The following is a 26,117-nucleotide window of genomic DNA, read 5'->3' on the forward strand; positions in this document are numbered from 1 at the left end:
TTTTGGATTTATTTCGCTTCAAGAGTGCATTTTTGTTCTTATGTGACCCTCAACACAGGCTTTGAGAATCCCGGGCCACTTACTGATACTTATGCTTAAATTAACCCACTCATATTCTGGTTTATTTCAAGAAAAACATTTTGGCTAGTGGAAATTCTAATTAGCTGGTAACTTTAAAATCTAGCAGCCATATTGGCAGGTGGTCAAATAAGTTAATTTCAAGCCCTGCAGGGAGAGCAGGTGGTGACATAGGAGTGAGTGAGAAAAGGATCAAATATTTTTTGGTTAAGACTGAATAATGACATCACAACTGTTAATTTAAATTAACAGTAAGTTCATTTTAATTTAGTTATTCCTCTAAACGTAGCTTCAAATGCCCCAAATTGTTCGCGCTGGCGCCGTTCGGCCCCCAACCCTCAGCAAAATCTGGCCCTCTGGTAGCGAGGACATTTTTATGTGGCCCTCTCTATCATCAAAGTTGCCCATCCTTGAAATAGCATATAGACGGAGCTTTTTTATTCAATACCTCAAAAGCAAAGTTTGGCAAAAAAAGAGGGCAACAACATAACTTCTATTGTTTTGTACTCACTCCATCTTGCAGTATTGCTTATACAGATGACAATGCTTCAAATGGGTTTGTTAAGAATCTAATAATTAATACATGAGAGATGATTGACGGAACTTATATTCATGGTCATATGGTACTCTACCATATCATCCCCATCTATCAGTCTCTCTAACGCACGCACACATACATGCACACACGCACACACACACACGCACACACACACACACGCGCACACGCACACACACACACACACGCACACGCGCACGCACGCACGCACGCACACACACACACACACACACACACACACACACACACACACACACACACACACACTATATGGCTATTTGAAGGCATAAGAAATATAAGGCAGTGTTGAGCATGAATACCTTCACACTATATACATGCTTGTCTTTTTCACGGGTACAGACTATTTCCTCTCGCACAGTCAAAACATTCAAATATTGTGTTATGCTAAGCAGTGCTGTTTTCCTAACAAGCTATACTTCATGACTGAGCCTGCAGAAAATGGTCTGGACAGGGTCTCTCTGTCAGAGAGCAATGAGCACTGGTTTTCTCCTTCTTTCATCAGTCCACTCCGGCTCTTCCACTGGGCCCCTGGACTCTCACCTGGTCTGCTTTGACACAATGAACGCTCAAAGTGAAAGCTGTTTACTTCAGATTCCAAACACGACTAACATTACTAATGAAGTTCTGGACATTGAGCACATAGAGACGATGAGGGACGATGGCATGTACAAGAACCACGACTTCTGAAAGTTTGCACGTGCATGCCGCTGATTGGTCATGGCTTCAACCAACATTTAAGGCCACAATTTTATCTCAAATAAAGTTACTTGCATATCATTTTCACTTGTTTCCAAAAAAAAAAAAAAACATTTTCAGGCATAACTAATTATTGTTCAACACCTACTTGTATGTAAATCCCTTGGTCTTTCTAAGTCCAAACCTTAACAACAAACCACAAAATCACTATAGCACTGATATGACAGAACTGATTGTGTCTATATCAGGACAGGGATTGTGCAAAAACTGGACCCATGAATGAGTTCCTTTATCTTCCTGTTTCTAAAAAAAGGCCTATAGGTCATTTCATCACAGTTACCAGGAAATCAAAAAGGCCCAGGTCATTTCATCACATTCACAGGAAATCCAAACCATATGACGCATATAAGTTATAACACCCAAACATGAATTCTGTGAATGCCTCTGCCAATTATCCAATAGCTTTCACACTTCAAATGATCAGTACTCAACGCCCTTTCCTTGGAAGGGGCACTTGGCTCTCATTTGATATAGATGTTTTAGTTTAGCAGAGGAAATTTGCTTACACTTTACATTAACTATATCCTGATGTGAGGGAGGGGAAGGATTAGGGCCCGGAGTTCGATTTCAAGAGGAACTGGGGAGGAATTCTCCAGGTAGACCCCATATTAGAATTTAAACAATATGGTGAGGAAAAGCGCGGATGGGGGGGGGGGGGGGGGGTGCAAAGCCATACGGGGTTACAGCAACTCAAACCTCCGTCTCCCTGGCCTGGGCCTTTGACAGGCGCAGGTTCAAGGTGGGATCACGGCGAACCCCTGAGGCAGCTAACACCGGCCCTCTTAGACAATGTGTACAGTGGATTTCTGCTCTATAGACCTGAATGAGTGACCAAAAGGCCGCTGAGAGGTAAACATCAATAACTATCAATTACCGTAATTCATGTAAACGATAACAAATACACACAATGCACCCCCTCACAAGGGCCATCATGGCACCGACGCTGCACATAATAGACTTGATATTCACTGGAGTCTATAAAGTATTCACATATATACAGTAGCTGTATGTTTGTCATGGGAAAAGGAGGAACAAGCATGAGTGCAGACGGGACTGCTATAGTAAAAAAAGTGCAGAGGGACAGATATAAAACATATATTGATCTCATAATTAGAATTTAGGCCAAACTGTGATTGTTTGTGCTGTTCACTGAGTAATTTCTAATATAATTCCTGACATTTAAACGACTTGCATTACTTAGGCTACTACTTTATCATAACCATTAACAGAGGAATATTTCACCTTGAGCACATGCAAACAAACTGGCTGCATTTGAAATGTCCATTGCAAGGAGGAAAGCAGTTAGACCCTAATCAAGTTGAACATTGGATGTGTAGAAGTTAGATCTGCATCAGTTAGCCTACTAAACAACACACTCAGTCTTTGCTATTTTGCGCTCGTCTCATTTTATGTTGTGCCTGGATTATTTCCCATGTCCAGTGCCTGGACTATAGGTCCTTCGGTAGAATGTGCAGTATGATTATAGGCTACTCAGATTTTCCAGATTTGACATAACAAACTTTTTTTTAATAATAAGTTAAGTTAATACTTTCTCATGAAAATTGTAAATTGCATTAAGGATAATAACCACATATCCTGAATATCCAGATGGCAAAAGAGAAGAAAGCTTTTACAGGCTCAAAGAAAGCCAGAAATCGCCTACAACTTCTTCTCAGTGTCTCAAACTTGCTTTCATTTCATTGTACTTAATTCTACTTTGAAACAGTGTAGCTTCCTAGTCTGAAATACATGTGAAAGTTAATAATGCATCAATTTTTATTTTTTATCTTAGTTTTCTGAGATTTTCCCTCAATATATTTTTGAAAGCAATAACAATTATTAATGGCTCAGCTATTACGATTAAACGTAAAGCGCCTACCATGATCAAGTGTTGTTATTATTATAACACAACCGGTAAATAAAACAACAGAGGGACAACAAAGACTAAAACTACAGCAGGGCTACAACAAAACACAACACAATCATAATAGCAGCATATTAAAGAATGGCGCAGGGGAAACAAGTGCTTATTGCTAACACAAGAGTGGCGGCGGGCCTCATAATGACAGACAGTGCTGCTGGAGAGTCATCAAAAGATTAAAACATCTTTCGGGTTTTTTCAGCCCGTAGCCACAAGCGCGCCTCGTCAGCATTGAAACCCTCAACATCTCAGAGCGGTTAATCAAATATCGACTGGTCTGCAGCATGACGTCATGTTGGTTACATTCCTCTTCTTCAAGAGAAAATGAGCATAGATGTATTAGGCATATACGGAGTATAGCAGTCTTCTTTTAACTCCAATAACAGCAACAGCGCCAGGCTATCATGTCGGAGGTGATCATTGGTAAACCGCATCACGCAGCAGTCAGTCCGGACACCGGCTCTGCGTATATCCCTAGATGGGACAAGCATGACAATGATGCAGAGAGACCTCTTGCGGCTTTTAGAAGGAAACTAAACGCTTTGTCAGATTGTAATGCCTATGTTATGCATGATATGAAGTGTGATGACGAGAACATCATTTACAACGTTCATCACAATGCTCCATTCTATTCACGCGTCTCCTTTCCTTTGCCTCGGGCTGGAGGTGAATTCCTGCAGACTTGCATCCGCTGCTACCTGACAGACAGACAGACAGACAGACCGAGAGAGAGAGCGACAGAGCAGCGGGCAGCAGCACTTGACTCCGCGCTCAACTTCAACAGTCAACAGATAGATAGGCCAACAACACGCACGGACACTGGAGTGAGATGACAACGCATGTCACTCCAATGGACGCAAAACACAAGACGAGTCTCATTTAGTTGCATGCATGAATGAGCAGAGAATAAGAGAAAAAAAAACATCTTGCCCGGGACGTCCCATACGCGAGCAGAACAAGCTGTTGCACGAAAGAGGGGGGAAAAAGTAAGAAGGAACGGTTCAAAACTAACAGAACAAATGTGCCACGGCACATGCACGGTCTCCTGCATGGTCAAATGATGACTTTGACTTACCAAACAAGTGTAGAAAATGTGAAGCAGTCTCCCAGAAGAAACCACGTTGGACTGAGAAAAGATTACAATACGTTCTATTTAGAGAAGCATAACGTCACCCCTGGGTGACGTCACGTGGGATTCCTGAACTTCTAAATCATTGCGGTCCGCTTGGAGGAGGCGGCGCAAAGCAGGGCGGAGTTTGCAAGTGCACGCCCACAGGCAGCAGGCATGGAGCATGGACACTGCTGGACTTGAAGTGGGTGTGGCACATAGCTCATGATAGCTGGCCTGGAGCTTCAATCTCTCTGTTGACCAATTTAGCCAGCCAAAGCTCACTGCAGCCTATATGATTGCATCCTGAATGAACTGTTTCATAAACTTCGCCAGCACACAGACCTCAGTGAACTAGGCTAAAAGTGTCAAATAAGAACAGCTATTTGCAATTGGCTCTCTTGCATCACTTACAATACTAAGACTTAATACCACAATATGGCAATATGGCATTCATTTAATCCTGTCACTTCAAGTAGGCTACCTAGAATTAAAGATTGAAGATTTGTATTGTCACATACAGCATCACATAGTAGCCTAATGAGCAGTGAAATTAGGGCCGCAGCCACTCCTGCACATACAGGGACAGATGTCTTACAACACAACCTAATAGTCAAAGTTCAAAGTTCACCGCACACATAAGGGTTTTGGGGTAAGTCTGTGCAGTGTCCATATTGCCTTTATACCGCCCTTTATTGGCCTCTTGTATTCAAGTACAGTCCAGTAAGGTCAGATAGCACCATATTGCACCGCTTGATTGATAGGCAGTATAATAATAATATAGCAGCAAAAGAGGGTATTACAATATTATAATGATATGATATAAACTGAAACTGCAGTTGGCTAATGCAACACCCCCCCCCCCTCTCCCACCCCCTCTGATTTCTCCCCTCTGTCAATCAGAAATAATGGAGCCACTCTGAGTAAATACATAACGGGTGGGGGATTTATGTTGGCCTCTAAAAGTTGGATTTAAGACATGGCATTGCAGAGACAAAAAAGTGAATATTCTTCTATAATAGCTGCAGAGTGAGGTGAATTGATGCAGGAGGTTATTCTTCCCATAGCTGCAGAGTGAGGTGAATTGATGCAGGAGGTACCAAAGGATGGACAGCTTATCGTCCCACATCCATCAAGCAAACAGCTCTGCAGTCAAACAAAGACACTCCATGGTGTTTCTGTCAGGCAGGAGTTTTATGCACACATTAAAAAGCTTAACTGTTTAGGGTGCATAAGGTCTATAGACCGACTGCTGTGCTGATGCATTTGTACAGGTACATAAGGTCTATAGACAGACTGCTGTGCTGATGCATTTGTACAGGTACATAAGGTCTATAGACCGACTGCTGTGCTGATGCATTTGTACAGGCACCCTGACTCTGTTAGGGTACATATGGTCTATAGACAGACTGCTGTGCTGATGCATTTGTACAGGTACATACGGTCTATAGACAGACTGCTGTGCTGGTGCATTTGTACAGGTACATACGGTCTATAGACAGACTGCTGTGCTGATGCATTTGTACAGGTACATACGGTCTATAGACAGACTGCTGTGCTGGTGCATTTGTACAGGCACCCTGACTCTGTTAGGGTACATATGGTCTATAGACAGACTGCTGTGCTGGTGCATTTGTACAGGCACACTGTGTCTGACATTGTGATTGGAAGCTGCCTCTTGTCCAGTGACACATACTTCATATTTCAGAGTATTTGAGCTACATTACTGTTAGGCGGTCTATTAGGCACAAGAGGACTAAACAGCTCACTGACTTTGCTATTACAACTCTACTTCGCTGATATCCTCACTCGTACTTTTTATACTCTTTTCTATACTTAACAAAAAAAAAGTAATCTTTCTCAAATGCGTCACAAGTGACTTTTTGCATAACGCCTTCAGCGCCATCATTAACCCGTTCATGTGCACATGCCTGAGACAATGCCACTAACACTTCCTCCACAAAGCCCGGGCGCTATGAAATGTGTGCGTCAGCTTCTGCACATTAGAAGAGATTTAAACAGCTTCGAGTACAAACCCTTCATGCTGGATCTGTGTGTGACCTGTTGGAGTTCTCGGGCCACAGACGACGGCAGTGAAGCTATCCTGGGCTCCAGGGATTGATGAGTCTCCATGCAGTGAGAGATGTTTACCACGAGACGCACTAAGAGCTCTGTCACTGAAACAATAACGCAGTCTGAAAAGCCCCCATAACTCAAGAGCTTCTCCGCCTCGCTCTTTTAAGCAGAGCTTTAATCAACGTTTATGACATCCTTTTGTCTCTTTATTGCCAATATATTTCCCAACCAATCCAAACACGATGTTCCCAGAGGAGCACACTATTAAGGGTGGAAAGAGCCGATACAGTTTGGGTCAATGACCCACACTAAAGGAGATGTGATCTATATTATACTAAACCTTTTACTATTATACCTTTCTGCAAGGCTTTGGCGAAAGATCACCTTGAGAAGATTAGCACTTTAACTAGCAGCACCACAGAGGATGCTTTGTTGAAGCAAGTGTACAAGCAGGCACAAGAGGCGGAATAATTATGTCGTTTCACGTGGAGCTTTTCATTGTTTTGTGAATCAAATCCACTCAGAAATATTTGATTTCTGCTCAACTATCGAAGATGAAAACTGCTCTGTTTGATCTTGCAGATAGATCGAACTGTCTCACATTGTCTCACGATGGACCTGTCTCACGTTGTTTACTGCTTTCCATACACAGAGCAAAGATGCGTGTGCCTGCAGGGATGGAAACGTTGAGGTGTTGGGCTCTCAGTAATGCTGCGTGCCTTTCTTTACAATGCCTCAGGCAGGAGAAGGAAGATACCAATTTAGACCAATTGCACGTTAAGTTTTATGCTTTCCTCACATCCAACAAACTCCCGCCAGCATGTAATACCTTTGTTTACACACCGCCTGGAGGACAAAAAACAGAGTGAATGTTGTTCCTATGAAGTTTCTTAAAGATGTATTCAAATGAATCATTGCAAGTGTGACTTTTGAGCATTAATTGTTTAGAGCTCACTGATGAAGGCCATTGCTGAAACCTTTGTAAGTGTTTTCAATGTCCCAAGATGAGCCCATGAAATAAATGCTATACCAGCCGCAAAAGTGGGGCTGGTATTGTTTTCACCGTGTGAGTCTGTAGCCTACATAATAAGCACATTTGAACATTAGACCTGGGAAAATGGCAGCCATCTTGGATTTGAGATCAAATCCGACTTCCCTCCACATCTGAGAATAAACCTTATGGTATTCACTAACTAACTACGTGAGACATTTCATGCTTTTCTCAAAAAGTGCACAGCTGTTATAAGCACATTTGAACATTAGACCCAGGGGATTGGTGGCCATCTTGGATATGAGGTCAAATAGGACTTCCCTCCACATCTGAAAATAAACCTCATGGTATTCACTAACTATGTGAGACATTTAATGCTTTTCTCAAAAGGTGCACAAGTATTGTGTTTATCAGATCTACTAGTTGTCTCAACCCAACTGATATAATTTATAATAAATAAATAAATAAATAATAAAAAATCATATCTTTGAGAAATCCCAATCAGGGTTTGGGGCACTTCATAATGCATAATGCAGAGTGACCCCTTGACCTTTCACTGGAAGATGCAGGGAATATTCCATTGAAGGAACAAATACACCAAGGTGCTTTTTTTTTTAGATCAAGGTGCCTTCACTGCTGTGGACAAACCATTTGATTAGATTAAAGGAACCGATTTTCAAACAGCTTTGTATGATTACAAAATCAGTAGTATAAATGTAACTGTCAAAATCAGTAGTATAAATGTAACTGTCAAAATCAGTAACTGTAAACAGTTTTGCAGGCATTCATTTAGTTTGACAGTTATTGAGAATTGATTTGAATTAAGTTGTGCATGAATGACATGACATAATGAATGACATAATGAATGAATGAATGAATAAATAATTATAATTCAATATTGTTTTCTGTTTGCTCCATCTTCTGCTATTGATGTTTGTTGCGCTGCATACTGCACTAAGTCCAATATGACTATGAATCTTGAATAATATTTACATAAACATCACATCATCTTATGTCTTCCATGAGATTATACTTCATTTGTGGAAAGATTTCGCCATTGTATTATGCCTCGCATTATAATTGACCTTGGTAAAAATCTGCTCTGTTAACTTCCCAGTTGGCAATTCATAAATAAACACAATGAGGATTTGAACTTGATATAAACGCTGGAGTTCCGGGGGAGTCTTTGATCTGGAAAATGTTCAAGCCATGATGCTGACTTTGATGGGTTTGCTGGGTGTTGAGGAACTTGTAGAACATCTGATAGCGTGAGGGAGTGCAGTACTGTGTGCGTCTGTATACTTTCACTAACAGTGAGTGAATGAAGTAGTTGGGCAGCTCAAAGAGGGCAAAAGGATTTAGTCACTTAACAGCAGCTCAATCAAATCTGATTTGTCTTCATGTAGTATGTTGTATGTGTGTTTCCACATTGAGGTTAAACAACCTATTGAGTAAATCTCTCGCGCAGAAAATCACAAATGAATCTATTACCTCATCTGGTTTTATGGGCTATAACAAACTGAGGAGTAGTGATTAGTTGCAGCTTTGCTCATCAAGAGCGATCATCAATAAATAAGTGTGGATAGGCAATGCCAACATTTCAAATGCCGCCATCAACTTGCTGCAACAGGGCGCTGAATGTGATGTAATGCTTTCAAAGTCATATCCCACACTGCTCTCCAGCATCCCTGGAAAAATGGCTTTACCAGCACCGTGGTGCCTGATCTGAAACTGGGGCTGGGCTCACTGAAGAACCATTACACCACCACTAGGCGCAGACCCAAGGCTGGTCCATGCCAATAAACGTGACACGGAAAGTAACAGCAGACTGTTGAAGTTAGTTAATCTTATAATGTTGTATTTTCAAAGTGCCGTTTTCATCCATTGGCAGTAGGATCTGACCCCTTTTGGAATGAGATGACACATCTTTAACAGACTGTAAACTCACAATTACAAATGTCTAAATACCAGTGCCGTGCATTTACCTTTCTGTAGTGTCCACATCGTCTTGCACGTGTTGGCATGATGTCCACTCCTGTTCCACACACAACAGCTGTGCAAAAAGACACACATCTTAGTAGTTATTCAAATTGGCTAAGTGGGTGGGTGGGCGGTGTCCCTGTGTCTGTCTGTCAGTCACGAAAGTGAGGGAAGTGACATCAACAGTGAGGTGGGTAGCGGTGTAAGTCACGTTTTGGCATCATCACTTCCTGGGCAAAAGTTGGCGCGGCTCACAATTGCGTAACTGTGATGTCACTCGGGTAGTTGTGATGTCATCAGTGGCCCCGCAGCAGCCGAGCTGCGTATATATGCGAGCCCGCATAGCGGGCGAGACCGGGTGAGCATGCGTAGCATGCGAGCTGTGTCTGCGAGCTCGCGGAACGATGGCGCACCATGTCCAGGGTCTCGACCCTAGATTTTAATTTGTGTAATTATATATCTTTCATATATCTGTCAATCCAAGTAGCACTTTGAGTGGAACTTGCACACACATTCCATACTTACATTGTGACCTTTAACTTAAATAATTATAGTCATAATTAATAAATAATAATTTAATCTATAGCAATATGAGCCAGCTGGTAACGCAAACACTTTTGAGGACCGAGAGCACCTAACATATCAATCACAATGTCAATAACCGTATGTGTTGTTTAATGTCTTCCAGCCTGCCTCAATCCTAAAATCATTTTGAATGAATAAAATCATTTAACATCAATGCACAATGCATTGATTGATCTTGATGATACTGAATCCATGTAGATATTAAGATCATGAGGCAGAAATTGATTAAAATATCTTTGAAACTGCTCTCTTCAGCGTTGCATTACTACTGTATGATTTATGCACAGGCTAAAGTTTGGGATAATTCTAGACCATGAAATGAGTGTGTATATGGTGTGTATACAAAGAACAAAGACTCTCATTTATGTACTGACCAACACTGCCACACTGTGGACATAAGAAAGAGCTGCAAGATTTGTATTTTTTAAAGTTAACTAGGCTACTTGTGGATTGCCAAAGATTCAACAGAGCTGCTTGCATTGTAATATTAGACTATATACCACAATTAAATCATTTACATTAGATTGCATGTGTAAATAAAATCCCATCAGGCTGTAGCATTCATTGTAGCAATGACTTCCTTATCTGCAACACCATTCCTATTGGTTCCCTCTGCAGTAAATAGCTTGTGTATGTTTTCTTTGTTTCTTTCTGTTTCTTTCTTTGTTTCTTTGTTTCTTTGTTTCTTTCTTTCAGATCTGACCTGTGTGCTTTTGTGATGCACTTCATGTTGGTAGAGGATGGGTTAGCCCATACTGTAATTAAAAATCAAAGGACTGCCTCATAGTATTCATCTGCCATCATCAGCATGATGTTGATTAAAAAAAATCTAAAAAAATAAAGACATTTCAAAATAAAACTTTTTGGCGAACACAGCATAGCTGGGCAGCAGCTCTATAAGTCACTCTGTCGGCCCACGGACGCACGCACGCACGCACGCACGCACGCACGCACGCACGCACGCACGCACGCACACACACACACACACACACACACACACACACACACACACACACACACACACACACACACACACACACACACACACACACACACACACACACACGATGTTGCTCAGGCTGAGCATGCTAGTTGAACAAGTTGTGTCAATGATGTCACAATGTCAAGACTGATGACAATCACTGATGACATCTTTCACTGATGACATAAAAATTGCTTGACTGACATCACCGATGACATCATCACTGTGTTTTAGCATATAAGCTGATGATTTCACCCCGATGACTTTATCACTGATGACAACACTCAAGACACTCACTGATGATATCTTTACCGATGACATCACAATTTCTCTGTGTAAGTGATTTGTGACAGACACTGATGACATCATAATTGCTCAAGTGACATAACTGATGACATCATAACTGATGACATGATCACTGATGATGTCATATTGTCTATTGCTGCGTTCAATTGGGGTCGTGTTTACCGTGAGGACATAAATCCACTTTAACGGCCCCCTCATGTGGTATTCATGACTTGGTATGTCGAATCTTTGTGAAAGCTTCGAAAATCACGACTTGTGACGTGCCTGTAACGTTTCACAAAATGCCGGGTGCCATGGACGTTGATGGAAAGTAAATATATTGACATTTTAGCTGTATAGAGCTTTTCCTAGTCATATGTCTGAGGAACATGTTGATATTCTCAAAAGTCTCATCTTGTTTCCTCTGTCATTATGCCTTTGCATATTCTGCATTAACGTAGTTAGCCACTCACTAGTTAGTGGTAGCTACTGTACATTGTTTGCCTTGGTGGCTTCTAGTCAACTGCGCATGTTCACGATGTGACCACTTGAATGCCAAACGTGTGTGTACACAACTTCCCGTCTCGTATTCAAGGTAAACACAAGCTCTTTTGAACGCAGCAGCAGGGGTACGGTGGCGCAGTCGGTAGCGCTGTCGCCTCACAGTTAGAAGGTCCTGAGTTCGATTCTCGCCTGGGACACTGTGAGCGCTGTGGTTGTGTTCCCCCCCATATCTTCAGTGCCTACTGCCCAGGTGGGGTATCTCGTCGTAAGGGCCTTTCTCTCTGTGTGGAGTTTGCATGTTCTCCCCGTGCTCCCCCAGGGGGTTCCTCCGTATATAAGCCCCCCACTAAAAACATGCAGAAGATCAGATCGTCATCCGACCAGTGACGACAACATCCGAAGTTGGTCCCCGGGCGCTGTACGAGAAAGCGACCACTGCTCCTGGCCTGCCCCTCGGAGGAAAGGACATGCATGGATGGGTTAAATGCAGAGGACACTTTTCACCGGCCACCGTCAGCATGAGTGTGTTGTGGCCGCATGCATGTATTGTGGTGTTCGTGTGACAATAAAAGACGGGCTTGTCCGTTACGAGAGAGCATATGACAATAAGGTGACATGCAGCTACCATTGCAACCATTAAGAATAGCCTAATGTTGCCACTGCTAAGGTAAGAAGGAAGTTATCAAGATAGCCTAAAATATCCTGTTTTTTGGTATGTGGTTTGTTCATCTTTCATCACGAAATACAGATGCCATTCTCCACCTGTCCACCATATGCCCACAGACTTTCCTCCCTTCTGTACTTCTTCCCTCCACACCTGCTCTGCATCAACCCTGCCTTGTGCTGATCCCTGACAGCACAAACCAGCCAGCAATGGTCCCAGCAGACAGATGGCGGAGAGTTGTCTGATACCCCCCTGTGCATCATGGATTGTTGTGGAAGGGCAGCTTTGAATATGGCACTCAGGGAAAGTATCTGCAAGGCCTTGGCTGAAGAGTCCATTGCCAAGTGTGCCAAGAGTTTCCTCAGCATCCATTGATTGCCTGCTTCCGGGCCTGCTATCCCCCAGCTTGTTAGCCTCCAACCTGTTTCCCTCTGTCTCAGCCTGCTTCCCGGCCTGCTATCCCCCAGCTTGCTAGCCTCCAGCCTGTTTCGCTCTGTCTCAGCCTGCTTCCCGGCCTGCTATATTTCGGTTTTGACCCCTCCTGACCTGAAGCCAGGTATCCCAGCATGCTTTGCAAGCTGGTGAGCGACAAGATGGTAGTGAGGGAAGGAGGGGCATTTCGAAATCGACCAATTGAAGACGGAAATACAGCAAGGCAGCCAACCACGCTGTAGCAGCGGGGCAGGGCTTACTGGGCGAGTGCGAGTTCATGCGAATTTATCACGAGCGGTGTGTAGGTGCCGTCAGCCTGCTTCCCAGCCTGCTATCCCCCAGCTTGCTAGCCTCCAGCCTGTTTCGCTCTGTCTCAGCCTGCTTCTTGGCCTGCTATCCCCCAGCTTGCTAGCCTCCAGCCTGTTTCGCTCTGTCTCAGCCTGCTTCCCGGCCTGCTATCCCCCAGCTTGCTAGCCTCCAGCCTGTTTCGCTCTGTGTCAGCCTGCTTCTTGGCCTGCTATCCCCCCAGCTTGCTAGCCTCCAGCCTGCTTCTTGGCCTGCTATCCCCGAGCTTGCTAGCCTCCAGCCTGTTTCGCTCTGTCTCAGCCTGCTTCTTGGCCTGCTATCCCCCAGCTTGCTAGCCTCCAGCCTGTTTTGCTCTGTCTCAGCCTGCTTCTTGGCCTGCTATCCCCGAGCTTGCTAGCCTCCAGCCTGTTTCGCTCTGTCTCAGCCTGCTTCTTGGCCTGCTATCCCCGAGCTTGCTAGCCTCCAGCCTGTTTCGCTCTGTCTCAGCCTGCTTCTTGGCCTGCTATCCCCCAGCTTGCTAGCCTCCAGCCTGTTTCGCTCTGTCTCAGCCTGCTTCCCGGCCTGCTTTCCCCCAGCTTGCTAGCCTCCAGCCTGTTTCGCTCTGTCTCAGCCTGCTTCTTGGCCTGCTAGCTTCCTGCATGGACCTGGGTCAGTATGTAAGCCTGGACTGTCTCAGGCTCAGCGGATTGCTGCAGCTCCGCCTTTGCTGCCAGCATGCAGACCGAACTCCAGAGCTGCATCGCCTTTGTCCAGGCCGTCATCGTGACCTACACTGCTTTTCAGTCCTGCCTCCTGGTCGTCCTCCAGACGCGTTACACACATTTGCCCAGCCCCAGTCCGGGTGTTGTGCCAAAAAGCGATTTGCTGCCAGAAACTGATTTCACTCCGCGGCACGGCGCTGCCTCTACCCACCGTGTGAGCCCCGTGGTCAGCCCCTGTTTAGTAGGCTATAGTTTTACATTTTGTATTATTCTTTTGAATGTTTATTCTTCAGATGGATGATATTGAGGCAAATAGACAGACCAACGCGTATCGACCTGCTAGGTCTTCATCAGGGTCTGGTTAACTTGTCTATACTATTACCTGGCCCACTAATGAGCACCTGTCAGATGAGCCATCAGATCCATGCAGCGCCTCCCTCTTCTGCTGACTGTATACTATCATCATTGGGTATGATATCACCGCGGGCGGGTGTTGTTGGACATCATCAGTGACATCATCAGCGATTTGTGACGCAAATCGTGAGATGGGCGCTGGGCGCATCGTCTCCAGTCTCCACCCTAGAAATTTCCCCCAAAGGTGACACATTTTACGCTTTTGCTTTGAGGCAAATTCGCATTACTTCCTGTCTGCCACGCGCCGCCCCTGAGCCGCTCCAGCTGTTTACATCGCTGTCTGCCTGTGCTGCTTCTCCGCTGCTGCTGCGCTCATTCCCAATGCAGCAGGGACCATGACTGGCATCGCCGCTGCTTCTTTCTTTTCCAACACATGCAGGTTTGGGGGCTGCGGTCTTCACTTCGAGTCTCTGGCCGAGCTTATCGTGCACATCGAGGATAACCACATCGGTAAGCTGTCGAGCCCACGGCGGGTAATATGCGCTGTACTCTGCAATGGCTGAGGTTTGCAGAGCTAGCAAGAAGTGGCTAGCGAGCAGGCAAGTTACTTCCTGCGTCCTGACAACCCTGTTGCTAGGTGTGGTAGCTATTTATCTTTTATGTAACGCTAGATACTGCTATTGCTATTCATCATTTGCGTCATGGTATGAGATGCGACACCTGTTCATTGTTTGGCTGCAACATACCACAAGCACCGCTGTGTCGAGACGAGCTGAGCCGACAATTTCACTGCGCCGTGTCGTGCTGGGTTGCGCGAAATATGCGGATGCGCAAGGCCCGCGCGGAGATGCCTTTAAAAGCGTCAGGAGGAGTTGACTTGCAGCTGCAGAAGCCAATGAAAACACAGATCCGATCTAACTAAATCATAATCATAACACTTGCAAGGTAGTAAGGAGGACGCTCTCTTCTTAGTTTGTCATCACACTGCATCACCGCCACTAATCAATTGCTACTCCCCTTTAATCAATGTCTTGACTGTATTGAATTGATGCATTTGATCTATTCCAATGATCTATTCTGATGATGTCACAATATCATATCATCAGTGGGTATGACATAATCAGTGATTGTGACATCATCGCTGATTTATGACAGCATTGATGATGTCACTATTGACATGACTGTCAACAATCATTTCTTGAGTGACATCAGTGACTGATGACATGATCACTGATGACACCACTCATACCAATGTCAGTGACATCACTGATGACATCGTAATTGCACGAGTGATGCTGCATTCGTTCATAACTGGCAATTGGCAAATTGCCAATACTAGCAAAAATCAAATAAAATGCCACGTTAACTGGGAGTTCCGACTCCCAAACTTGGGTATAATTTCTCAACCCCCAGTTGCTCCCATCGCGTCATTTGACGTCATTTCAACATGGCGCACACGATTGTAAGAATTCAAAACACATTTTTGACGCATTTTTCTTTTCTTTCCTGTTTTTAACCAATTACTTTATTGGTATTCTGATTGGTCTGAAAGCCTACTTTCAGACCAATCAGAATACCACTACAGTAGTTGGTTAAACCCATACAACTAAACGTTAATGTTGTTATTAGCTGTTAGCTTAGACAACTAACGGCTATTAGCATCCATGATTTTGCGACTTGAAGCCTGAAGCTCGAACACACGTAGGTCGGAGTCGGAGATGACGCGTTTACCACTTGCCAGCTCCTACCATAAATGGATGCTGCAGCACATCACTGATGACAATTGCTCAAGTGACATCACTGATGGCATCAGTAGCGGCCGGCCACTAGAGGGCGCCAGGGCGCCGCCCCACCTACTGTCCACCTGTCTATCCACATGAAAGAGGGGGAAATAAAATGTTATATATTTTTTTTAATGAGCGAGGTGAATATTAGATAGTGAGTATATAATCTGCAATAAATATGTAGATTCACAATTATCTACATGTGTACTGTTTTTGGGTCAATATTTTCTTGCACCGAATTGCCACTGACGCCGTCCGGGGACTTCCGGTTTACTTCTGGTTTCCACCAGTGCAGATCATTAGAGTATCATGATCTGTGAAGTTGCACATGCGCTGTTCACTCTCAAAAACAAAGAGATTTGGGAGGGCTCTGAGCGCACGTATCTAGCGACCGGGTGGAGGTGGGGTCAGGTAGAGTGAGTGTCGTGACGTAGGCTAGGCTACGTAGATGGGTAGCTACCATAGGGTAGCGACGCAGTATATAAACACTAGTAGCAGTCCCACGCTGACGGCTTTGCAGCACGCGCGCGAAGCAAAGAAGTTTGTTTTCAACTGCCATAAAACACACAAGACGTTTTGCAAGAATGGAGAAAGAAAATTCTGTGAAGTCACTCAAAACGACGCCGTTTGAGAGACGGAATTTACAGGAGAAGCATCGAGTGAAAGAGCTTGGTCCGGATCACCCTGAGCTCGCCATTAAACAACAGGCTACAGACAGAGGAAGAATATACACTCGTTTCTAGTAGCTAGTAGCCTAACGTCCGTTACTACTGGCTTGATTTAGGGCTGGAGTGGACGATAATTCAATAGCCTATTATTGTTGTCTTTCAGTGGAATCATCGTGATGATATGAAGTTATTTTAATAGTGACATTTTTGCTGTCTAAATTGATGATGTTACTTAAAAACTGATCAAAGTTTTTAAGTAACATGGCAGGAATATTATTTGAAAATATAAGGTTTGTTTGACATCACCATTCAGTTCAATGAGATGAACACTGATTTTGCATACGTGACATATGATATTGATATTGAGAATAATCCTTATGATTATCATATTGATTTCAACCCCATTGTCCAGGCCTATAGCGCCCTCCCTGGACAAAAATGCACCAGCCGCTAACTGGATGGCATCATCTGTGACATCATCTACATAACCTAGGCTAGATCGTGTTTTGCTTGTGTTGTCTTCCACTTTTTTCTCATGTTTCCTCTCTCTTCATCTCCCTTGAGTCCTCTTACTCATTACTCATTAACAGCTTTAGTGTTTTTAGGGAGTAGCACGGTTGATTTCTTTGGCCCAGTCCATCCCTGAACGTCTTCGGGCCAATCTGTACAAACATGCCAGCCCAGCACTTTTGTTTTGGTTCTGTCAGGAGAGGTTTTCATCATGAGTTGTACAGCAGCTGTGGGCTCTTTCGCCTCGCTCTTTTTGGGGTGTGTGTAGTATTTAATGTCCACTCTCTGGTAATAGACTGGATGTGAGTCATCCGAGGTCACACACACACAGCTCTCCTCTCCCATGTACACTGGTGTTGCAGGTAACGATAACCGGTTTTAATGATAACCGTGATCAAATTCCTTACGATAACCGTACCATTTCAAATTTTCATTATCATTAAAACCGTGGTACCGTGATTACCGTGGTTCCGTGATTACAGTGCTTTGAAAAACATGGTAAATACTGTCCATCATCAACCAAAGTTGGCAACCGTCTGCCAGATGCAAACGTGCAGCCTTGGAGAAAAGATTTCAGTGAGTGTATCAATCCTTTTTTGGGTCTGAGTTTTCAATATAAAACGTTGTAAAATGATTTCAGTGAGTCTCTCAGTACTTTTTGAACATTTTCAGCAATTTCTTATGAATACCATGATAATACGATAACCGTGATAATTTTGGTCATGATAATCGTGATGTGAAATTTTCATACCGTTACATCTATAGTTGCAGGCAGCTACAGCCTGCCTGCATTTATCTAGGGACATAATATTATTTGGAGGGATGCAAGAATCAATCAACTACCAGTGCGTGCCATAAAGTCATTCTTTCACAACTCCTTCAAAGCCATTTAGTTAGGGTTGGTTAGGGCTGCACAATTCATCGATATCGAAATCGCAATATGGCCAAGTGCAATATCAAAATTGCAGGAGTTGCCATTTTATTGAGGTAAAATGTGCCTACAAATCTTATCCAGACGTAAGGGAACATGCTCGTTTGGTACAGACCCCACGCATATCGTGATCTTAATATCTGTAATCGCAAAATGCCTTATTTTGCATAACGTGGAGCCCTAATTTAATGTAGTGTTGGTCTACTGGTGGTTCTACAAGATATTGACCATGGCAGAATAGAGCTATGGACACCGAGGCCTCTCACTATGCGATACTGTCAAAAAACCTCATAGCCATCAGAGACAGACAGAGTTGTGTCATGGCTGGAATGCAGGGAATGACGTACAGTTGTGAAGCAGATTGGTAGAGACTGCGGCGGTTGCCATGGTAAACATGTAGCCCTGGGCCTTGACTCTACCTCACAACAACCATGTCTACATGAGTGCAGCATGGTCATGCAAATCATGTGGTGTCGTATCGTATCGTCGTAATATCTTATCATCATATATCAAATATGACATTAGATACATATACTATTGTTGGGTTTGGACAGTGTTGATTCATAGAAATACATGTGGAATAGGGATACTACATGTATTTCCCATGCTAAGTAGTAGGGCTGTGAATCTTCACTGGCCTCACGATTCGATTCGATTACGATTCATCTGTCAACGATTCGATTCGATTCGATTAAACGATGCATCACGATGCATCGCGATGCGTCTTAAATCGATGCATCACTTTTTCCGCAATACATGATTTATTTTTTCTCACTTTCTTTTTTCTCACTGTGTGGCTACTTTTAAAATAAAAGTGCATTTGGAATTGCATTGTATTATGATCCATAATTAAAATAAACAACTGCATGTACTTACATTCTATTTTATTTGATTATAAAATATATATATATATATATATATATATATATATATATATATATTTTTTTTTTTAATAATCGATTTTTGATATTTGTTAATCGATGCAGAATCGTGCACGTCCGCATCGCGATGAATCTTATAATCGATTCTTTTTGACACCCCTACTAAGTAGTGCCACATGTGATTGTAGTCACTACAATACAATACATACACTACAATGTAGTGTGATGGATAAGGTGCTGTCATAGGAAAGGCCTGTGGGGGGGCATGACCCAATCCCCCCACAGTCAAGCTGCATACAGTGAGCCGCCATCATTGTGTTGTGTGCATTGGCACAGTGCTCTTTTTGTATTTTATACAAGTCTTTGACTCTTCTTTGCCTGTCAGCTGTAGGGCTAAAAGTTCGACCTACCGTGTTTTCTCCCCAGACTCAAATATTACATTGAATCACTGGTGCTGCACTCGGCATACTATATAGTCTGTGCCTCTTCGCAACTCCAGCTGCTGTTTGAGGGGGGAACAATTGAATAACTGACAGGTCGTAGCACCAATGAGAGAGTCTCTCTCAGAGAGTGGTTCATTTTCACAAGTCAACAGTCAGGTCGGGTGGGGCGCAACCGCGCCTGATTGCTAAAGTTGTTACTGATTGGAGGATTCCGGATTCTGATGCAACCAATCACAGCCCAGGATTCCAAAACCAGTTTGGATCAGTCAAGCAGTGTCCCAGACCCAGAGGGAGATCTGCAGCATGCAGTAACGTAGTGTATCGGCGTAAGAACTCTCATAGGTCTACAGTAACTACGGGGGGGGAGACTTAAGCCTCTGGCATACTCTTCGCGCACGCGCTGGAGGCGGGGCTCTGCAGAGGGCGCGCGCGTGATCTGTGCGGGCCAAAACAGAACATAGTCAGTGCGCAGCTCGCTCCGAAACGCCAGGGGGCGGTACGAACAAAATCTCGCGGAGAAGCGTTGAAGGAGGAAGCAAGGTGCCTGTGCCTGTGGTAGTCTATCAGCGGAGATCTGCTGTGATTGAGTCCTCACCGTCCTCATCGTCGTAAAGTCGCCTCCGAAGCATGACGTTCGATTATAACGAACTAGTTGTGTGGCTTAGCCTTCCCAAATGTTGAGGGTCGTTTTTTAGAATTTAATACATAATTGGGAACGTTACATTCAATTTCATTCAGACTGTCTGGCACTCAATCGCCACCATTTTCCCCTGGAGTCTTCCCTCAAAAGCGTCCATGTTGACAATGTGCCAAAACCCGACGCGCTGATAGAAAATTCTCCATGGCCGCGCCGCGCTCAGGCCTCGCCCCCCCGACACGCCCCGTGCGATGACGTCAAAATCGCAGCGTGCCCTACAGTATGCGCTTGGCTGGGCACGAAGACTATGCCAAAGGCTTTAGGATCTGTCAATCGTCCGTGTCTGTGGATGGGAAGCCGGATTAAGGGTATGCATGCTGGTTGCTACACTAGTGCTAGTGCCTCCTCTGGTTGGTCGGGGGCCTTTTCAGGGCAGAGGAGAACTGGGGGGAATAGTGTGATTCTCTCTTGCGGTGAAACTCCTCACTGTCAGGTGAAAAGAAGCGGCTGGTGACTAGCACATGTACTAGCATATGCTAGTACATGTACTAGCATGTGCTAGTCTATAACGCTCCTCAGATCCAGGGCGGCGGGAAGTGCTGTTTTTTATTGGAATGTCAATTAAAGAAAATTATTAAAATGTGTTTTATGTTTTATACTGTGATATTTAGGGTTTAGTTTTTCTAAAAAAAGTGTTTCTGCCTGTGTTGCTGTCTGTTGTAGTGTAAAACGACCTAAAGGGAGAGAAGGTGGTGACATGAACGTGAGTGAGAAAAGGAGAAAATACTGAATAATCACAACCGTATAATATATACGGTAATACTACTAATAATAATAATAATAATAATAATAATCCTAATGTTAATTTAAAATGAGATATTCCTCTAAATAGGGCTAAAAACATCAAAATGTAAAAAAAAATTAGGCGGTGCCCGTTTGGCCATGCAAGTCCCTTCCTTGCAGCACCCCCTACTTAAAAAGACTTCCAGCGGCCCTGCTCAGATTGGCAGAAGGGTTGGAGAAATGGTCAAGTACCGTACAATTGGGGAGAAAACGAGGGGAAAATTAAGAAAAAAACAATAAAAAAATAGCGTAGATGTGACAAGAAAAGCACCTAATGCTCACTTCCACGTACAGGTGGTGAAAAACCTGTATCTTTACCTTGGAGAAATATTTATTATGTTATTGTATTTTTATTTACTTCAATTCCTGATTTAAGAAAATGATGAAGAATACCTGTACATTGATGGTCAATTGGCATCCTTTGATCTTCTGAAGAGGAAATTTTGGTTGCGCACACACACACAATTAGAGATTATGCTCGATCCAAGATTCGTGACTTTGAAGTTCTCCTAAATGAACATGCTTTTTTGATGTTTTGTTAAGCCCCCCTCCCTCCAGGCATCTTATTTCTAGATTTGTGTGTCTGTTTGATGGCTACATCAAGGCCCCCACTGAGAGGTTTAGAGAGGCATGTCAGGAGGAACTTGGTGTTGATTTGTCTGAAATTATATGGGACAGGAGTCTGTCTGTGGTCCAACTCTGTTCAATTAACAGCAGACACCAGCTGATTCAATTTAGAATTGAATTTGCCCAGGGAGCTGGGCAAATTCTCGGGGGAGCTCAAGTGCCCCCTAGCACCCCCTTGCCGCCGCGCCTGTCTAAGGCCTATATAAAATAACCCTTCAGCCAGAGGCGGAACTCGCCATCTTCGGCTGTTCAGAATCCTCTCTGCTCCTCCCTACGGCTGTGCAACAGTCTCTGATGCAGGGGACGACTATCGCCAAGAGTCTCATTCTGAAGGAGTGGAAGTCCCCCTCTCCACCTTCTTTTCAGCTGTGGCTGACCGACATGGTCTCAGTTACACATATGGAGAGACTCAGGTTCCTGAGAACTAACTCACTTAAGAAATGTTCAACTCTCTGGGACCCGTTCCTGGCCCACTTTGACGAGGTTAAAAGCGACAAGTAACTCACCCAGTGGATTTCTAATGGACTCCTTGTGTGGGATTCTATGTACAACATCTCTTACAAGCACATAGGCGCCTTACGCGGCTGGTAGCACCACATTGTAATGTTGTAATGTTAATGATATGGGTTTTTCTTTTTCCGTGTTTTTCATGTTTTGAAAGATTTAAAAAATAAAATATTGGGGGGAGTGAAGAAGAAGTTATGTGTGGACAATTCCAGTAAATACTACAGGCAGTGTAGGAAATTAGCCAGGGGCGAGGGCAAAAATCTCAGAATGTCCCTAAAAACCGTGATTGAGGGGCAAAAATTGCACCCAAGATTTGGATAATTTTATTTACATTCAATTTATTTAATTTCCATTTCCATCTCTAACACACACTCAGCACCTGCAAGCTGTTTGCCAGAAGAAGATGATGAAGAACACACTCACAGACATACAAACAGCACTGTTCACAGTTAGCAACGTCAGGGTTGCCACTCTTTTGTAATGATACATTTCAAGGACTTTTCAAGCCTGGAAAAAAGACATTAAACCAAAAATGTATCCACCACAGGTTACACCTAGGCGACCAGCCGCATATTTGAGCTAAGAGCACCTATGAGAGAGCACAACAGCCACGACAGCTCAGCAATCAGCAAATCGCTGTATACTTGTAGCCTACGTGGGGAGTGATAGTGTAGATAGAAAGAAAGTGTATCAAGCTTGGCCCAGCACTACTGATGACATGTAAAAATGTCATCATAGGTGAATTTTGAGATGACAGAGCGCGCGAGGCTCAAACTCAGAGATTCTGGTAGGCTCAATCCAAGTACTTTCAAGGACCTCTTTATAGATCCAAGCACTTTCAAGTCCTTGATTATTTTTTAAGTACTTTCCAGACCCGTGGGAACCCTGAACTTTATGCAATAATTAAGATATTTGTAATGCCCCCAAAATTGTGTAAATGTCCCCATTTTTTAGACAGTGGGTCAAAAGTATTTTTTTTTTATTTCCTACTGACTCAGTGTTTCCCATACATAAAGGAATTTGTGGCGGGCCGCCACAAAAGGATTTTGACCGCCACAAAAAGATGTTGACCAACTTTTTCTTTTTTTTTTTTTTTTTTTACAGTGCACCTGAACGCAACATGCAAGATACCCGCTGAATAAGTGTCCAATAAATGTTCATGTCATTCTGGCCAATACTTCTGTTATAGCATTTCAATATGGAATATCTTTCAATAATCTATGATTTAGCTGCTAAATTGTCAAATACCGCCATCTGCTCGCTACCCAGGCACTTATGTATGTACTGACATAACTAACTTAACCTAACTAACTATCCGGTGTGCACAACATTGTCAGCCTAAACTCCGGCTGACACGCAAAAACCTACAATCCGTTACAGAAAAATGTATATTGTTTGTTTATTAACTGGCCCCTCGCCTTCTATCATTTCACAAAAGTGGCAAAGCAAGTTGAGTATCCCTGACCTATAGGGAGAAATTTAGTTTGTCATTGTAAACCCACAGCACAGTACAGGGCTAATGCATTTATTGCTTATTTTTGTCACTTATTTTATCATGTATGATACAAAGAATTGGCATATTTCAACAAGAAACTAGAAGCTCAATTTACCTTTTATCCTCCATTATATACAGTGTATACACTCTGATTTCTGGTAAATGCTAAAAAGCAATAAAGCATTGGGTGTTAATATAGTCTTATGTCTTTGTATCAGGCACTCCACAATGTGCACACTGCATTCCACTCCTCAACAGTTTCACACTGTTACATCTGTTCAGTAAATCTAATATTTCAGACGCTTATTATTGAAGTTGACATGGCCCAGCTGTCTCTCTGTTGTTCTTGTTTGTTGCTTGACTGGCTTTAATATCCTCTGCCCTCTGATTGTGTGCTGTGCATGTGTCCGAGGTGTTAGCCATAGGAAAAATGCACCAAATGACTTATTGGGGAATAATGAGGCAATTAGTTGGCCTAGAGTGGAAAAACTCTGCGGCGCCCCCTCCTCCTCCTCCTCCTCCTCGGTCCGCTGGCCTGTGCCCACTTGGAGAAGTGCGAAATCTTGCGCGTCCTGCTGCCAAATGCCTGTGAAGCATAATTACAGAGAGAGTGCTTGATTTGGCCTGTCTTCCTCCTCATCTGGTGGCCTGCTGCTTCAAGCTCCTGCATAATTAGGTGCCTGGAAAACAAGCACACATTCTTGTCCCTATTTTCGCCCAGCCAGCGTGCTGGTTGGGTCTGTGAACAATAGGTGGCGCTGCTCCGCTGTTGTTGATTGGGGGGCACTTGATGCCTTGTCTGCAAATTGTGCAAAATAGATGTGCTTTTTTTAGTAAAAACTTCCAGGTGCGAACACAACTCGGAACAAAAATATAACGGCACACAGCCAACTTGTAAGAAAAGCAGAAAGCAAAAGCACTCAAAATGTCCTTTTTTGTCTTTTAACGCTACAACTGCCACTGGGGTCAGCACAACATCAAGAGACGTGTTTTCCGGCGTATAGCCGTAACCAGCGTTCTTACTTGATATGTCTTGTCTGCAAAATAGAAGATAATGGTGGTTTTTTAGTAACACACTCGGACCAGAGCTCAGTTCCCAGTCTGATTTTTTCCCAATCACAAGGTTTAGCTTCAGTAAATGATTCATAATTATTGAGAGGAGAAGTAATATTGAGAGAAATCATTAGTGGTGTAAAGAAAACTTCTCATGCTTGAGTGGGCATACATCTAAATCATGTTGTGGTATTTCTTGAATATTAACTAAAAGCCTAATCGATACAAGTTCAATGGCCACTTGAAGTTGATTGTTGCAGTAACTTTGAAATTCAAAGTTATAAGATATCGGTCATAGTTGATGCTGGACAAGTTATCACATTTTGATTTAAAACATAAGCAATGTGTGGGAAAAGAGATGTATATTCTTGAGGAGTCAGATTTGACCTTAAAAAAATCAAATAATATGTTCAAATACAGAATAATTTCCAGCCCACATGAAGAGGGGAAAAAAATTATCCAATGGATCAGTGAATCCGTCTCCTCTTATGGTCCACCTTTATGACAGCAGTTATGAGTATTAGCTGGTCTTTAGGCCTTCGTTAACAAATTCAGGTTTAACAGCAGATGCTAATTAGCCCCATTAGTCTGTAAATGACTGGGAAGAGCAACGTTTCACATTGAGGTAAAGCCATGTTGTTAGTGAGGTAAAGCCATGTTGTTAGTGAGGTAAAGCCATGTTGTTAGGCTTGTGAGATCTGCCAGATGCTCTGGTATGCTTGTGTGGTATCAAAACTGCATGCATCAAGCCACTGATATGTTGACTTTGTCACTGAGCTTCCAGGCCTCAGTAGACCAGAGGTAAACAGAGCATGTTATTGAGGTCTGAGTGTCTGTGCTGCTGGGTCAGTAGACCAGAGGTAAACAGAGCATGTTATTGAGGTCTGAGTGTCTGTGCTGCTGGGTCAGTAGACCAGAGGTAAACAGAGCATGTTATTGAGGTGTGAGTGTCTGTGCTGCTGGGTCATTAGACCAGAGGTAAACAGAGCATGTTATTGAGGTCTGAGTGTCTGTGCTACTGGGTCAGTAGACCAGAGGTAAACAGAGCATGTTATTGAGGTCTGAGTGTCTGTGCTGCTGGGTCAGTAGACCAGAGGTAAACAGAGCATGTTATTGAGGTCTGAGTGTCTGTGCTGCTGGGTCAGTAGACCAGAGGTAAACAGAGAGCATGTTATTGAGGTCTGAGTGTCTGTGCTGCTGGGTGAGTAGACCAGAGGTAAACAGAGCATGTTATTGAGGTCTGAGTGTCTGTGCTGCTGGGTGAGTAGACCAGAGGTAAACAGAGCATGTTATTGAGGTCTGAGTGTCTGTGCTGCTGGGTCAGTAGACCAGAGGTAAACAGAGAGCATGTTATTGAGGTCTGAGTGTCTGTGCTGCTGGGTCAGTAGACCAGAGCTAAACAGAGAGCATGTTATTGAGGTCTGAGTGTCTGTGCTAC

At 43.5% G+C, this 26,117-nt stretch overlaps 1 protein-coding gene across 1 annotated transcript in view; it reads left to right on the plus strand.

Annotated features, from left to right (window-relative positions):
* The first annotated feature begins 14,680 nt into the window (after window positions 1-14,680).
* The window catches only part of jazf1b (JAZF zinc finger 1b), a 38,555-nt gene continuing 27,118 nt past the window's right edge, over window positions 14,681-26,117 (plus strand). Inside the window, exon 1 of the mRNA XM_083641211.1 lies at window positions 14,681-14,810. Within this exon, the coding sequence (XP_083497337.1) occupies window positions 14,696-14,810 (115 nt within the window). The 5' untranslated portion in view covers window positions 14,681-14,695. The remainder of the gene's footprint in view (window positions 14,811-26,117) is intronic.

This window comes from Poromitra crassiceps, assembly GCF_964638095.1.
Source record: "Poromitra crassiceps genome assembly, chromosome: 1".
NCBI classification, from domain to species: Eukaryota; Metazoa; Chordata; class Actinopteri; order Beryciformes; family Melamphaidae; genus Poromitra; species Poromitra crassiceps.